The following is a 17,162-nucleotide window of genomic DNA, read 5'->3' as shown; positions in this document are numbered from 1 at the left end:
ATGATTTTACATATAAACACTCCCCCCCCCCCCCCCCCCCCCCCTCGCATTTCTGAACAGACTATGGCCCTGTAAATTAACTGCCCAGTCATGGCTCTAGTCCAGCCATGTCTCAGATATCCCCCACCATGTCATAATTATTTTCCAACAAAATTAATTATAATTCCTCCATTTTATTGGTGAGGCTTCTGGCATTAGTGTACATGCATTTTATGTATCTCTCTGTACCTCTGTTCCTTCTTACTATAATGACTGTTCTAACCCTACCCCCAATTTCTTTATTTGTGCCCAGGTCACTATCTGCACTATCTTACCCTCCTATAAAATGAATACCCTCCCCCCAATCCCTAGTTTAAACACTCCTCCAACCACCTAGCCATATTCTCCCCCAGCACAGCTGTACCCTCCCCATTGAGGTTAAGCCCACCCCTAGCGTAGAACCTGTAACCAACTGAGAAGTCGGCCCAGTTCTCCAGGAACCCAAATCCCTCCTTCCTACACAAATTCCTGAGCCACTTATTTATCTCCCTAATCTCCTGTTGCCTCTCTGGCGTGGCACAGGCAGTATTTCAGAGAATACCACCTTGGAGGTCCTTGCTTTACGCTTGCAGCCTAATTCCCTGAAATCATCTTTAAGGACCTTCTATCTACCTCTAACTTTGTCATTTGTGCCAATGTTCACTATGACCGCTGGGTCCTCACCAGCCCCTCCCAGTAATCTGTCAACCCGATCAGCGATGTGCCGGACTCGAGCACTAGGTAGGCAGCACACTGTTCGACGATCCCTGTTTTTGTGACAGATTTCCCTATCTGTTCCCCTAATAATTGAGTCTCCCACTACCAGCATCTGCCTGGCCTGCCCTGCTCTCCTATTTCCCCCCTTACTGGAGCTGACACTCCTCCGGCTTTCAGGGGACATGCCTTGCTGCAGCAGTGCTAACCCCTGTACCAACACCCCCCTCATCTGCCAACTTTGCAAATGTATTGGGGTGTGCCAGATCAGAACTAGCCTCTCTGGCACTCTTCCCTCTACCCCCCCCCCCTTCTAACTGTCACCCAGATAGCTGCCTCACTGTCCTGCAGCTCCCTACTACTACCCTCCCCCCACATCTACACCAGTGAGCAGCTGCACAGTGAGCAGCAGACTCCTTTCTCTATTGTCAATGGATCTCAGTGTTGCCAATTGCTCATTTAGATCCTGTACCTGGGCTTCCAAATGCACACATTTCGCACAGCAGTATGCAGCCACCACCGGCTGTTCAAGGATTGCATACATGTGGCAAGATGTACACTGGATAGCATTGTCAATAATGGAGCTCATTTCCTAATGGGGATTGCACTAGACAGAAATGTTAAGTAAAAAGAAATGTAAAGAATTACCGTATTTTTCGGACCATAAGACGCACTTTTTTCCTCTAAAATGGGGGGTGCGTCTTATAGTCCGAATGTTGGGGGGGGGATGTGTATGTATGTATGTGTATATATATATATACATATACACATACATACATATATATACAGTACAGACCAAAAGTTTGGACACACCTTCTCATTTAAAGATTTTTCTGTATTTTCATGACTATGCCTTCACTCTGCGGTCCAGCTCACCCCAAACCATCTCGATTGGGTTCAGGTCTGGTGACTGTGGAGGCCAGGTCATCTGGCATAGCACCCCATCACTCTCCTTCTTGGTGAAATAGCCCTTACACAGCCTGGAGGTGTGTTTGGGGTTATTGTCCTGTTGAAAAATAAGTGATGGTCCAGCTAAACGCAGACCGGATGGAATAGCATGCCGCTGCAAGATGCTGTGGTAGCCATGCTGGTTCAGTATCCCTTCAATTTTGAATAAATCCCCAACAGTGTCACCAGCAAAGCACCCCCACACCATCACACCTCCTCCTCCATGATTCATGGTGGGAACCAGGCATGTACAGCCCATCCGTTCACCTTTTCTGCGTCGCACAAAGACACGGTGGTTGGAACCAAAGATCTCAAATTTGGACTCATCAGACCAAAGCAGAGATTTCCACTGCTCTAATGTCCATTCCTTGTGTTCTTTAGCCCAAACAAGTCTCTTCTGCTTGTTGCCTGTCCTTAGCAGTGGTTTCCTAGCAGCTATTTTACCATGAAGACCTGCTGCACAAAGTCTCCTCTTAACAGTTGTTGTAGAGATGTGTCTGCTGCTAGAACTCTGTGTAGCATTGACCTGGTCTCTAATCTGAGCTGCTCTTAACCTGCGATTTCTGAGGCTGGTGACTCGGATAAACTTATCCTTAGAAGCAGAGGTGACTCTTGGTCTTCCTTTCCTGGGGCGGTCCTCATGTGAGCCAGTTTCTTTGTAGCACTTGATGGTTTTTGCAACTGCACTTGGGGACACTTTCAAAGTTTGCCCAATTTTTCGCACTGACTGACCTTCATTTCTTAAAGTAATGATGGCCACTCATTTTCCTTCACTTAGCTGCTTTTTTCTTGCCATAATACAAATTCTAACAGTCTATTCAGTAGGACTATCAGCTGTGTATCCACCTGACTTCTGCACAACACAACTGATGGTCCCAACCCCATTTATAATGCAAGAAATCCCACTTATTATACCTGACAGGGCACACCTGTGAAGGTAAAACCATTTCCGGTGACTAGCTCTTGAAGCTCATCAAGAGAATGCAAAAAGTGTGCAAAGCAGTCATCAAAGCAAAAGGTGGCTACATTGAAGAACCTAGAATATAAGACATATTTTCAGTTGTTTCACACTTTTTTGTTAAGTATATAATTCCACATGTGTTAATTCATAGTTTTGATGCCTTCAGTGTGAATGTACAATTTTCATAGTCATGAAAATACAGAAAAATCTTTAAATGAGAAGGTGTGTCCAAACTTTTGGTCTGTACTGTGTGTGTGTGTGTATGTGTGTGTATATATATATATATATATACACACGGGGTGTGGGGGGAGCGGTAGCAGTAGAGGAGCGGGGCACTGTCCCCGCTGTTAAAGAAAATGAATATTCACTGCTCCCCATAGGGGGGGGGGGGCACTGAATATTCATGCTCCTTAATAGCGGCACACAGCGGAGCGAAGCGCGGCTCCTGCTGCTGCCGGAATCGCGTGTGCCCGCTGTTAAAGGGCATGAATATTCAACCTCTCTCCACGCCCATGGGAGTGGAGAGGGGTGAATATTCATGCCCTTTAATGAGCGGGCACATGCGATAGGCGGCAGCAGCAGGAGCCGCAGGCTCTGCTGTGTGCCGGCTATGAAGGAGAGTGAAGTCACTGCTCCCCGCGCACACAGTCCCAGCGTGGGGAGCAGTGACTTCCAGCAGCTGATCTCTCCATGTGAGCCGCGCATGGCAGTGACGTCATGCAGGGCTCACATGGAGAGATCAGAGCAGGCAGACAAGACGCAGTGCTGGAGGAGAGAAGAAAGGTGAGTAGGAGTGGGTTTTTTTGTATGTGCATCTTGATGGGGATTAGGGGTGCCATGCATACCAGGACAGGGATTAGGGGTGCCATGCATACCAGGACAGGGATTAGGGGTGCCATGCATACCAGGATAAGGATGCGGGGTGCCATGCATACCAGGATAGGGATGAGGGGTGCCATGCATACCAGGATAGGGATGAGGGGTGCCATGCATACCAGAATAGGGATGAGGGGTGCCATGCATACCAGGATAAGGATGAAGGAGCCATGCATACCAGGATAAGGATGAAGGAGCCATGCATACCAGGATAAGGATGAAGGAGCCATGCATACCAGGATAAGGATGAAGGAGCCATGCATACCAGGATAAGGATGAAGGAGCCATGCATACCAGGATAAGGATGAAGGAGCCATGCATACCAGGATAAGGATAAAGGAGCCATGCATACCAGGATAAGGATGAAGGAGCCATGCATACCAGGATAAGGATGAAGGAGCCATGCATACCAGGATAAGGATGAAGGAGCCATGCATACCAGGATAAGGATGAAGGAGCCATGCATACCAGGATAAGGATGAAGGAGCCATGCATACCAGGATAAGGATGAAGGAGCCATGCATACCAGGATAAGGATGAAGGAGCCATGCATACCACGATAAGGATGAAGGAGCCATGCATACCACGATAAGGATGAAGGAGCCATGCATACCACGATAAGGATGAAGGAGCCATGCATACCACGATAAGGATGAAGGAGCCATGCATACCACGATAAGGATGAAGGAGCCATGCATACCACGATAAGGATGAAGGAGCCATGCATACCACGATAAGGATGAAGGAGCCATGCATACCACGATGGGGATGAAGGAGCCATGCATACCAGGATTGGGGATGAAGGAGCCATGCATACCAGGATTGGGGATGAAGGAGCCATGCATACCAGGATTGGGGATGAAGGAGCCATGCATACCAGGATTGGGGATGAAGGAGCCATGCATACCAGGATTGGGGATGAAGGAGCCATGCATACCAGGATTGGGGATGAAGGAGCCATGCATACCAGGATTGGGGATGAAGGAGCCATGCATACCAGGATTGGGGATGAAGGAGCCATGCATACCAGGATTGGGGATGAAGGAGCCATGCATACCAGGATTGGGGATGAAGGAGCCATGCATACCAGGATTGGGGATGAAGGAGCCATGCATACCAGGATTGGGGATGAAGGAGCCATGCATACCAGGATTGGGGATGAAGGAGCCATGCATACCAGGATTGGGGATGAAGGAGCCATGCATACCAGGATTGGGGATGAAGGAGCCATGCATACCAGGATTGGGGATGAAGGAGCCATGCATACCAGGATTGGGGATGAAGGAGCCATGCATACCAGGATTGGGGATGAAGGAGCCATGCATACCAGGATTGGGGATGAAGGAGCCATGCATACCAGGATTGGGGATGAAGGAGCCATGCATACCAGGATTGGGGATGAAGGAGCCATGCATACCAGGATTGGGGATGAAGGAGCCATGCATACCAGGATTGGGGATGAAGGAGCCATGCATACCAGGATTGGGGATGAAGGAGCCATGCATACCAGGATTGGGGATGAAGGAGCCATGCATACCAGGATTGGGGATGAAGGAGCCATGCATACCAGGATTGGGGATGAAGGAGCCATGCATACCAGGATTGGGGATGAAGGAGCCATGCATACCAGGATTGGGGATGAGGGGTGCCATGCATACCAGGATTGGGGATGAGGGGTGCCATGCATACCAGGATTGGGGATGAGGGGTGCCATGCATACCAGGATGGGGACCACGTATTAAAGGAAGGGGGGGGCATATATACCAGGATGGGGGATATTGTCAGAATTGGGGGACATTACCCCTATACCAGTGTCAGCAGAAGACCCCCCTCCCCCTTAAAGGTGCATCATGACCACATTTTTTGCTTAATTTTTTTTTTTATTATTTTCCTCCTCTAAAACCTAGGTGCATCTTATGGTCCGGTGCGTCTTATAGTCCGAAAAATACGGTAATAAAATACAGACAGCAATTCAGTCAAAATTCCTCCCTTCCAAAGTCACTGAAAAACAAGTCACGTACTTACTTCTGTTTGCACTTACGCTCCGTTCACACTCGCTAAGGAAGAAGATTTAAAGAGGTTTTTTTTTTCCCCTTTTTAGCAGCAATCCAACCTACAGCTCAATGCACTTCCAAAGGACTGGATGCCCCAACCAGCTGCCCCTTAGAAAACCCTTAATTATGACCCCTCACCCTTAAACTGAAAGTAAAGATTACTCAAGAACCACACGGCGAATTTCATCAACCAAGGTATCATTTTAATCAGTGTAATGTCGCCCACCTGACAGTGTATGTAGTTTACTGAGCACAATCCTGCTGACAAGTGCGCTTTAAGGATGCAGCAGATTTTGATCTTTGCTTTTTCATTTACTCTGTCGCCTCATTGGGGGACACAGGACCTTGGGTGTATGCTGTTTGTCCACTAGGAGGCGACACTAGGCTTAAACTGAAAAAGATTAACTGGTGGCTCCTTCTCTGCAGTATACACCACCTGAGGGCGTCAGCCATCTTCAGTTTTTGCTTAGTGTCGCCAGGAGGCACACCTAAAGATTTTTACTCCATTTTTTTCTTCAATTTTTTCCATAGAGTTACAGATGAAGATAAGCGGGTCTCTAAAGAGACTCCCGGCATGGCTCCTTCCTGTGCCCCCTTCTAGGGGTGCACAGTTGAAGTCGAGACGTCTCCTTACCATGTCGCTCCTTCTCCAGCCCCTCGGGTGTTGGTTTGAAGTTGAGAGCTCCCTCCTTCCCCAATTCCTTTTGGTTTCTGGGTTGAAGTCGAGTGAGGATTACAGCCTCCTGACGGTGACGGCAGCACCCTCCCTAATCCCCCTCATGGGGGTATTAGGTTGAGACACCGCAGGTAGGATCTGTGCAGAGCGCTCTGCACCAACGTTCAGGGATCGCAGCTTGGCCGCAGAACCCTGAAGGACTGGGGGGCACAGTGCTGGCAGGAGGGCACTGCAGAGCACAAGGGGTCATAGAATACAGGCTGCTTACAGCTCTGTTTCTCTCCCGGCACCACAGCTAGTGGCCTTACAGGAACCCTTTCAGGGCTCAGTTTTAACATTTTACCCCACCGCCCTCCCTGCCATTAAAAATGGGGGGGGGGTCCGATTCATATCCGCGACCCCCCCCCCCCCCCCCCCCGGAATACCGCGCCGGCCTGGAGCCCTTTTGGGCCGCAGTTATAAATTTACTCAGCGGCTCCGGCCTTGCCAAAGCCGTCGCCCACTCTCTGCCCCCGCCCCCCCGGATGACCATTATGACACTGCGCAGTGTCATACAGGGGGCGGAGACTAAAGCTCTGCCCCCCTTCTTCTCCTCACTCTGTCGGCCATTTTCAGCACGGAACTCAGGAGGAAGTTAACCCTTTGCAGCAGCTGGTCTCCTTGGGGCACAGGCTCTTCCATGTACCATCGCTAACGAAGGAGCAGGCATACTAAGGTGGGATAAATCCACAGTCAGAGTCTATCTCTGCTGTGAGGATTAACAGTTCCCTGTACTGCTGGCCTTCTCTGCAGCATCACTAGCCACCTCTGCATAGCCATACCTGATCTGAGTTTTTTTATAGCTCAGTGGTTAGTGCACTGGCTTTGGGGACAAATACTATGCCGGGCTCAAAGTCCAAGAGAACCAGGCAGGATCGCTACTATGCATTCTGTACAGCCTGCAATCATACTCTCCCTAGTGGCAGCACATACCCGCATTGTCAGGATTGCAGGCAAACTGCTGCGCCAGAGTCCCATGAAGCCCCTACAGATGCCCCGGTGCTTAATACCACACCGGAATGGGCCACACAGATGTCGCAATCTATCTCCACATTGCTTCATACTCTGCAGACTCCTCCTGCTATGAATACTACTCAAGGGGAGAGTTCCACTCAGGGACATGATGGCACATCCACGTCTAGATCAGGACGCAAGCGGACCCATAGGTCTCGTTCATCTGCGTCATCCCATACCACAAGGTCGTCCCTTTCTAGCGGGAGACTCCATACTCCCAGCTCATCTAGACCGTCCCCTGACAGGGACAGACAACACAGATCCCCCCCCCCCCCCCCCAGCCATCCCTGACCAGAGAGGGTCTCCGCTCCGGTTCTCCCAGCAGGAGACGCCTTAGCGAGACACAGGATTCAGACACCTGTGATTCCGACTCAGACAAGGAAGCTGAAGGGTCTCTGATTCCTATTCCCCCAGACAATACAGTGCTGGTTGATGATTTAATTTCATCTATTCATCGGGTGCTGGACATCTCCGATCCACCCTTGGAGACACCAGGGCATAAAATTTCCTTTGAAGAAGTCCTGAAACCGCCTAAGGTCTTTTTTGACCACCCAGAATTTGATGCGATCCTTAAAAAGCAGTTTTCTCAACCTGAGAAAAAGTTTACCAAACGCAAATATCTGGAGGCACGGTACCCATTTCCACAAGAGGTCACCAAAAAGTGGATAGATCCACCTGAAGTGGATAGCAGCTCAGACTCTTCTTTCACTGCCAGATAGCTCAACCCTCAAGGACACAGCAGACCGGCAGGTTGAACGCATGGCTCGTTCAATTTTCGAGGCCGCAGGGGCCCCCCTGGCCCCCTTTTTCACCTCAGTTTGGACATGCAAAGCAATTCTGGCGTGGGCCCAAAATTTACAGACTGCCCTACAAACATCTGCCCCTGACCTGTTGGATCAGGCTGCCCAATTAGCAGTCGCAACAGACTACATGCTCCATGCAGTTCTAGATTCTGCAAGGTGTATAGCCAGGATAGCTTCCAACACCATCACGATTCGGCGTATCCTCTGGCTGCGAGAATGGAAAGCAGACGCAGCTTCAAAGAAGTCCCTCACTCATCTCCCGTACCTCAGTGGTCGCCTTTTCGGTGAACAGTTGGACAAAATGATATCCAACGCTACCAGAGGTAAAAGTACCTCTCTCCCTCAACTGAAGCCCAAACGCACTTACAAAAACCGTAATCAGGCACGTTACCGATCCTTTCGGAACTATTCCGGCTGGTCCGTCTCGCAACCAGCACAGAATTACAGTCGCACTCCACGCAGGGACAACTCGAGATCAACACAAAAGTCAGACAAGACCTGGCAATCAAAAGCAGGCCAGTCAAAATTTAAGGGAGGAAAGTCGCGCACTTCCCCCTCGTCATGACTCACCAACTCTGGAAGACACTACACCTGTAGGCGGCCGTCTTTTGCTCTTTCATCAGGTTTGGCTGCCTATTACAGAAGACAGGTGGGTCAGAGAGCTAGTGTCTTCAATATACAAGATAGAGTTCACCTCCACACCGCCAAACAGATTCTTTCCGTCTGTTCCCCCAAAACCGCCAGCCAAGGCTCGTGCCTTCCACCAAGCGGTCTCCTCGCTTCTTCAAGCAAGAGTCATAACACCGGTCCCCACGGCCGAGCGCTTCCATGGGTTCTACTCGAATGTATTTGTAGTCCCCAAAAAAGGAGGCAGCGTGCGGCCCATACTGGACCTAAAACAGCTCAACAAATATGTACGGGTACCTCATTTTCGCATGGAGTCCCTTCGGTCTATCATTGCGTCCATGGAGAAGGGAGAATTTCTCGCCTCCATAGACATTCAAAACGCGTACCTACATATACCAATTGACAAGGTCGCAATCGACAAGGTACATTACCAGTTCGTGGCTCTCCCGTTCGGGCTCGCCACAGCTCCCAGAGTGTTCACCAAGGTCATGGCGGTCACCATGGACGTCCTGCACTCCAGAGGCATAATAGTCGTTCCATATCTGGACGATCTCCTCATCAAGGCTCCCACCTTCAAGGACTGCCAAGTCAGCGGCTCAATCACAATCGACATTCTGAGTAGTTTGGGCTGGCTAGTCAACTTAAAAAAGTCATCTCCAACCCCGAGTCAGTCTCTCACCTTTTTGGGGATGTTATTCAACACCCTCAAGGGTCTAGTACTACTCCCCATGGACGAGGCACTGCCTCTCCGAATAGGAGTCCCTACCCTACTTCGCAAACTCCCTCGGTCTCTCCGGTTTGCCATGAGAGTCCTTGGCAGGATGGTGGCAGCAATAGAAGCGGTCCCATTTGCCCAGCTTCAACTCGGGCCTCTCCAATTAGCCATCCTCAAGTCATGGGACAGGAATCCCTTTTCCCTCGACAGGGAGTTTCAGTTGACGTCGTCAACCAAGCGATCCCTGCACTGGTGTGCAGCCTTGTTGTCAAAGGGAAAATCCTTTCTCACGAGTCATTGGAAAGTTCTAGCCACCGATGGCAGCCTGACTGGTTGGGGTGCGGTACACCTGCACCACAGAGCACAGGGCAAGTGGTCCTCAATAGAAGCGACCTTGCCCATCAACATCTTGGAAATTCATGCCATTTTCCTGGCGCTGAGAGCCTTCCATAATCTACTGGCAGCCTCTCACATCAGAATACAGTCAGACAATGCCACAGCTGTGGCATATGTCAATCACCAAGGGGGGACCCGCAGTGCCCAGGCGATGCGGGAAGTGACTTACATTCTCCATTGGGCGGAAGACACAGGGTCGGTTCTCTCGGCGGTCCACATCCCGGGAGTAGACAACTGGGAAGCAGACTTCCTCAGTCGACAGGGAATGGACTCGGTGGACTGGTCTCTCCATCCCGAAGTCTGTCAACAGATCTGCCACCGCTGGGGGACTCCGGACGTGGACCTAATGGCATCCCACAGTCCCCAACTTCATGGCCAGAACACACGACCCGCGGTCGTTGGGAGCGGACGCCTTAGTTCAGGACTGGACTCAGTTTCAGCTCCTGTACATCTTTCCACCTCTTCCCCTAATATCCAGAGTGGTGAGGAAGATCAAGCAAGAGGGAGTTCCAACCATCCTCATCGCACCAGACTGGCCCAGACGTACGTGGTACGCTGACATCGTACAGCTTACAGGAGACGTTCCTTGGCGTCTCCCAAACCGACCGGATCTTCTATCACCGGGCCCGTTCTACCACCAGAACTCAGGGGCCCTCGATTTGACGGCATGGCCATTGAGACCTGGGTTTTAACCAAGTCAGGGTTCTCGCCTGACATCATTAAAACCATGATCAGAGCACGGAAGCCAAACTCTGCCAAGATCTATTACCGTACCTGGAAAGCCTTCTTTAACTGGTGCGATTCTCGTGACCAGACCCCCTTTCCCTTACTCCCTTCCCAGGGTACTTGGGTTTCTACAATCGGGTCAGGAGGCAAAACTGTCTCTGGGCTCTCTTAAGAGCCAGGTGTCTGCTCTCTCTGTGCTTTTTCAGATGCGCATTGCTAACCAGCAGCAAGTAAAGACATTTCTTCAGGGGATTTCCCGATTGGTTCCCCCCTACAGAAGACCACTGGACACGTGGGATCTCAACCTAGTGCTGACAGCATTGCAGGAAACACCTTTTGAACCCCTTAGGGAAGTTCCACTCCGCCTTCTATACCAGAAGGTGGTTTTTCCTAGTGGCAATCACCTCGCTACGCAGGGTGTCTGAACTCACAGCACTCTCCTGCAGACAACCCTTCCTGGCTTTTTACCAGGACAATGTAGTTCTCCGTACGGTTCCATCCTTCCTTCCGAAGATTGTATCCAACTTCCACCTTAATGAGGAAATTTCACTGCCATCCCTCTGTCCAGCCCCGGTTCATAAAGTGGAAAAGACTCTGCATACGCTTGACCTTGTCAGAGCACTACGTATCTGTGTGTCTAGGACTGCACCCTTCCGGAAGTCTGATTCTCTTTTCATTCTTCTGGAAGGCGGCTGCAAGGGTCTGCCAGCTTCCAAAGCTACCCTTGCTAGGTGGATCAAACCACCATACAAGAGGCTTACCGCCTCAAAAATTCTCCTCTTCCAGCAGGTATTACGGCACACTCTACGCGTGCGGTAGGGGCCTCCTGGGCCATTCGACACCAGGCTTCTGCGCAACAAGTGTGTAAGGCAGCCACCTGGTCCAGTCTACACACGTTTACCAAGCACTACAGCATTCATACCCAATCCTCTGCAGATGCGAGCCTGGGTAGACGTATCCTGCAGGCGGCAGTGCCCCAATAATAGGGGCCTGTCTACACAATATTCGTCCATTGCTTCCCACCCAGGGACTGCTTTGGGACGTCCCAAGGTCCTGTGTCCCCTAATGAGGCGACAGAGTAAAGGAGATTTTTGTGTACTCACCGTAAAATCTCTTTCTCTTAGCCTCTAATTGGGGGACACAGTTCCCACCCTGTTGCCTGTATCAGGCCGTTGAGTTCTCATATTGGTGTTTTTTTCTTGAGCTCGTACATAGTTGCCTTATAGGCATGTTTTATGTTATCCATGTTGCGTTCCTCCTACTGCTTTTGCACAAAACTGAAGATGGCTGACGCCCTCAGGTGGTGTATACTGCAGAGGAGGAGCCACCAGTTAATCTTTTTCAGTTTAAGCCTAGTGTCGCCTCCTAGTGGACAAACAGCATGCACCCAAGGTCCTGTGTTCCCCAATTAGAGGCTAAGAGAAAGAGATTTTACGGTGAGTACACAAAAATCTCCTTTTTTTCATCCCCCTTTTTCTAAGAGCCATAACTTTTTTTAATATTATGCAGTAAAAATGGCCGGGCAACATGATTCTTCAGATCAATTTGATTGACAATACCAAAAAGTTTTATCATTTGGTGTACTTGGTGAAGACTTGCTTTTTGTGTCGAGCTGACATTCTTTATTGATACAACTTGGGAGTATATACTGTTTTGTCTACCTTTTTAGCATTTTTTGTAGGAGGTTGTGACAGAAAAACAGCAATTTTGGCATTTCAATTTTTTTCTCTTACTACATTTACTCTACGGGTTTAACAATTTTATATTTTGATAGATCAACACTTTCTGGATGTTAAAGTGTGTTGATATAACCACTGATCACTGTCATTCCTGGTTTCCAGCGCCGCTACAGTCCTCTTCTCATGTACATGACTGCAATTTCGACTACACTAGGCTTTATGTGTGAACCTGAAGTCACTTCTACAATGTCAGTCTATGGAGCATCAGAATGAGACTGCATAGATTTACATTTTAGGGCAACTTGTGGCTCACACACAGATGGCAGTGTGATCCGAAGAGACGGAATCGCCGTCACGTGAGTGGAAAGAGGAGCGGTGCTGGAAATATATATATGTATATGCACTACATTACGTACACATTTACACAGATGTAGGACATAAAACATATCATGAGAGGGATTCTTTAAAGATTATGATTAGTTGCTTTTTGTGCCTCGGTGACCAAGATTCTCCTAGCCATGGCTAGGTAACATTTGTCAATATGTAACATACATGCATATGCCAATAAAATTGATGTAGATATTAATTTATAATAATGAACTTCCCATTAAACTATAACATGAATTTACAGAAACCATTTTTAGTGCTGCATTTACGGTTCATCTCTTATCTTAAAAAAGCATTGTATCTTGCACGTGTTATTGTGTGATAAGGGGAAGTATACACATTTGTACATATGCATTTAACATATTGGATTTCAAAGTTTATGGTTGATTGCATTTGACTTCTGTTGTACAGATCCATCTATTGAGCTGGCCTCATTATTGAATCAAATCAGCCGGGAGAATCCGAACTGGCAGCATCCATCAAATCTTAGCAAAAGGTATGCACGGCAAAAGTTTACTGACTATACCTCCCCAACTCTTATCTACTGTGAATCCTCTATTGTAGGTCAGCAATGTCCCTTTTGGTACTTCCTGTCTCATGCCTTAGGACTACATTAAGTGGCATTATTTCTTGAAAAGAAGCACTCCCATCAAAGTTTTTATCTTCTTAATATATTGCAATCATCATATTATAGATCACTGTGTACTCGCAACTGCTCATTTTGCCTTTCTACCCAGCCAATTCTTCTTTTTTTCCTCTGCTCTATGTAGAAACAGGAAGTATTTTGTCCCTGCAGAAATAATTCCCCTCTTCAACTCCTGACCCAGCTGCTCCCCCTCCCCCATGCCAGGGGCTTTTGCAGTGATTGAGTCATACAGGAAAAATTGACCTCCTGTTTTTACATAGAGCTTATAAGGATTCAGCTAGTCAGATTTTAATCACGTGATGTTATAGACCTAATCAAAAAGAGAATGATTAGCTGGGTAGAAGGGCAAAGTGAGCAATTGTAAGTATACAGTGCTATGTAATATGATGATTGCAATATATTAAGAGGATAAAAATTTTGAAGCGAGTGCTCCTTTAAGTATCACTATGACCTCCTCTATCAAAGCAGTCTTAAGTAGTATTTGCATTGTTGCTCGCAACTACTAATCAGAGCTTAGTTTGGCTGTAGTAGTCAATGAAGTCCTAATATTCATTGCTTCTCAACCATTGTAACTTGAGACCATAACCCTTTCAGTTTCAGCATTTTGGACAATTGTATGCTCCTATCTTTGTTGGAATAATTTGGAAAAGGCCCTTTTTCCTGTTCCAGCATGACTGTTCATAAGGACATGGTTAAGTGAATTTGATGTGGAAGAACATGAGTGACCTCACAGAGCCCTGATCTCAACCGCTAAGTAGAACGGAGAGTCTGAGCCAGGCCTCTCATCCAGCATCATTGTCTAACCTCACAAATGCTCTTCTGTGTGAAAGGGCAAAAATGTTAACATACACACTGCAAAAATCTTGTAGAAAACCTTCCTAGAAGAGTGAAAGCTTTCTATGGATCTAGAATGGAATTTCATAAAATCTCTTGTAGATGTAATGCCAAGTTGTCAAAACTTTGGCCTGTATGGTATGTGTTGCCTCCATTGCTTTCCCATCACAAAAGTGTGTCCTAAACTTCATCATGCTCCCATCTGCTTCAACAGCATTGGTCCTGTAACTACCATCTCAAGGCATCTTTAGGCGACTCAAAGAATGTCTTTGAGCCAAGCGCCACCACTATCAGTTTAGAGGCGTAAATCATAGAGTATTGTAAACCCAGTGCTCTCCTTCTCCTTTTGAAGTCTAGGAACATAGAACGCTTGCGCTGGACCTCCACAGAGAAATCCTGAAAGATTGAGATTTTTTGGGTTACCCAGTTGGATATCTTGTTTTTCCCTTGCCTTTCTCAGGATAATGTCTGTCTTTAATGTCTGAAGAATTTTAATTGCCATATTTTTTACATTATAAGATGCACTTTTTTCCCTACAGGGGGTGTGTCTTATAATCCGAAGTGAGCTTAGTGCCTGGGTGCTCATTAGTTGTCGGCGCTGGTGTGCGGAGGTCCCCTTTCCCATATACAGTATATCCCTGTGGTGAGCTTTGGGAAAATTGGCGCTGGAGGCAACGCATGCGCACATTGAAATCCCAGGAAATTAGATCTCGTCTCCGGCAGCCATTTTCCCAAACCCCTCCGCTGGGAACTGAATGGGAAAGGGGACCTCCACTCACCGACCTCTTATGAGTGCCCAGGCACCGCAGCATCACTGCACTCTTGCCGCCTCCAGCCTCCTGAAGCAGCAGCCACAGCCACCCAGGTAAGCTACCGTTAAAATGGATTATAAGACGCACTTATTTAAAACCTTTTTTTTCCTATTTTTATGCGTCCAATAATCCGCAAAATACGGTAGAATAGGTACCCTATGCACTCTCTCCACCACAATCAAAGGATTAAGAGTCTCTTTACCAAAAGTATCCAGTAGCCATTTTTCAAAAAAACTGTCAGGGTCTCCCCCTTTCTACCTTTTCCGGCACCCCAAGTAGCCTGATGTTGTTGCGTCTCAGACCATTCCCCAGGTCATCTGCCTTCGCAAGTAGTGCCGTCACAGCTTGATTATGATTCTGTACATCTCTGCGGACAGGGGGAAGAGCATTCTCCAGCTCACTAACTGTACCTTCAGCTGCCGTTGTTCTTTCTGCTCCTTTCTGAACATCATGTTGGATTATAGATATGGCTTCTTGTATAATCCCACGTGGCTTGCCAGTGTAGTAAGCATTATATTTATTAAACGCAGTGAGGACAGCCATTAATGAATGGGGCCCGTCTGTGGATACATTTTCAAGAGTCCCTTTGGAGTGGATTGTGATACCCCAAGGGGGGCTCAGATGCCTCATCATCCTCCTCTTGTATTAAAGCTGAATATCTGGAGCCTGTTGGGGGGACATTCTCAGTCACCTGCAGGTTTGTTTCTGGCTGCTGGGGGTTGTAGTATGTGCTTTATGGGCATACTGCTCCAGCATAGCTGCTACATCATCCCCAATGTCCCTCTGCCTCCTTCTACAGGGTGCGCAGGCGCCATCTTGGGAGCTCATCTGCTGACCTCCTTCTTCCTTCACCAGTTTTTTGCTGCATATTATGGCTCCTCAGTAAACCAGGAACCAGGAGACCACCAGGGGCTTTCAGCACTCCTAAAGTATTCTTAGGCTAAGTGCCCACGTTGCGAAACTGAAGCATATTTTTTACGCTTCTCCCTGGCGGGAAAATCGCATGCGGATTTTACATGCGGTTTTCCCGCCAGGTAGAAGCGCTTGTGAGGCGTCTTTGCAGCGTCTTTGCATGCATTTCCGCATGCGGGTTATCAAGCACTTCTCCAAGTGATTTAAGCATCACTTGGAAAAGTGCTTGACAACTTGTTCACACTATATAAATCCATGCAACCGGCATGGATTTATATAGTGTGACCAAGTAATAGTTAAAAAAAAGAATCAGAATGGTAAAAGATAAAAAAATAAAGTTTATACTCGCCTACCGATGCATTCTCTGCCCCGTCAGGAGTCTTGAGCGGCTCACGCTGTTGTGTGCAGGACCTACAGTGACGTCATTGAGTCATGTGATGGGTCACATGACTCAATGACGTGGCAGGTCCTTCAGACAACCGCGCGACGGAGGGAAAACATCAGAAGATAAGTATAAACTTTATTTTATTCTTTTTTTTTTTACAGGTTCTTTGGTACCCAGGTCTGGATGAGAGTCTCCTCTCCTCCAGACTTGGGTACCATCCGCACATTGATTCCGCATGCGGAAACGCAAAACTAATGAACATGCTGCGGATTTTTGACCGCAGCATATACGCTGTGGAAAATTCTGCAGCATGTGAATTGACATTGCGGAATGCCATTGGGGACCATGGGGTGCGGATATACATGCGTTTTACAAGCGTTTAAGCTGCGGAAATTCCGCAGCATATACGCTTGTAATACGCAACGTGGGCACGCAGCCTTATACTAACAGCTCGAGTTCAGAAACCAATAAGTTTCGGAAGCTAGAAAAGTGTGCTCTACATAATAAGGGCAAATAGGTGCAGTATATAATAATATAGAGCACCCTGGCCACACGCGAATGAAAAAAACTTGTATATGTGTTTTATGCTAAAGAATTAATTTGGCCGCTTGGATTTCTAGCACATGCATTATTGTGTGATGGCAATCCCTTGATGAAACTTCATATTTCTGGAACCACTTCCAATTTAAAAAAAAAAAAAACAATTACATTTCTGGATTCCCCAAATTTAAATATGTATTTCATAAGCAGATTGATTCTGTGTTGCAGTATTAAGTTTTGAATTAATCAGAAAAGAACAGATCAGTAGAAGCTGTGTTGGTAATGGCAGACCCAGAGTAAATCGGACTCACCTCAACTTTAAGCTCTTTATGTAGTAAGATGTTCACCGGCGCTGACCGCAGGAATGAGCACTCAACGCTAGGATCCAGGGGCTGACCAC

The 17,162-nt window shown here is 47.8% G+C and overlaps 1 protein-coding gene across 6 annotated transcripts in view; it reads left to right on the top strand.

Moving 5' to 3' along the window:
- The window catches only part of S100PBP (S100P binding protein), a 71,268-nt gene that overhangs the window by 36,758 nt on the left and 17,348 nt on the right, over positions 1-17,162 (top strand). For all 6 annotated transcript variants that reach the window (XM_073665660.1, XM_073665661.1, XM_073665659.1 and 3 more), the window contains exon 5: positions 13,045-13,129. In XM_073665660.1, coding sequence (XP_073521761.1) covers positions 13,045-13,129 — 85 coding nt within the window. The remainder of the gene's footprint in view (positions 1-13,044; positions 13,130-17,162) is intronic.

This window comes from Phyllobates terribilis, unplaced genomic scaffold (genome assembly GCF_046119375.1).
Source record: "Phyllobates terribilis strain yellow unplaced genomic scaffold, ASM4611937v1 Scaffold_2__4_contigs__length_985480577, whole genome shotgun sequence".
Taxonomy (NCBI): domain Eukaryota; kingdom Metazoa; phylum Chordata; class Amphibia; order Anura; family Dendrobatidae; genus Phyllobates; species Phyllobates terribilis.
This window is presented reverse-complemented; position numbering and strand designations above follow the sequence as displayed.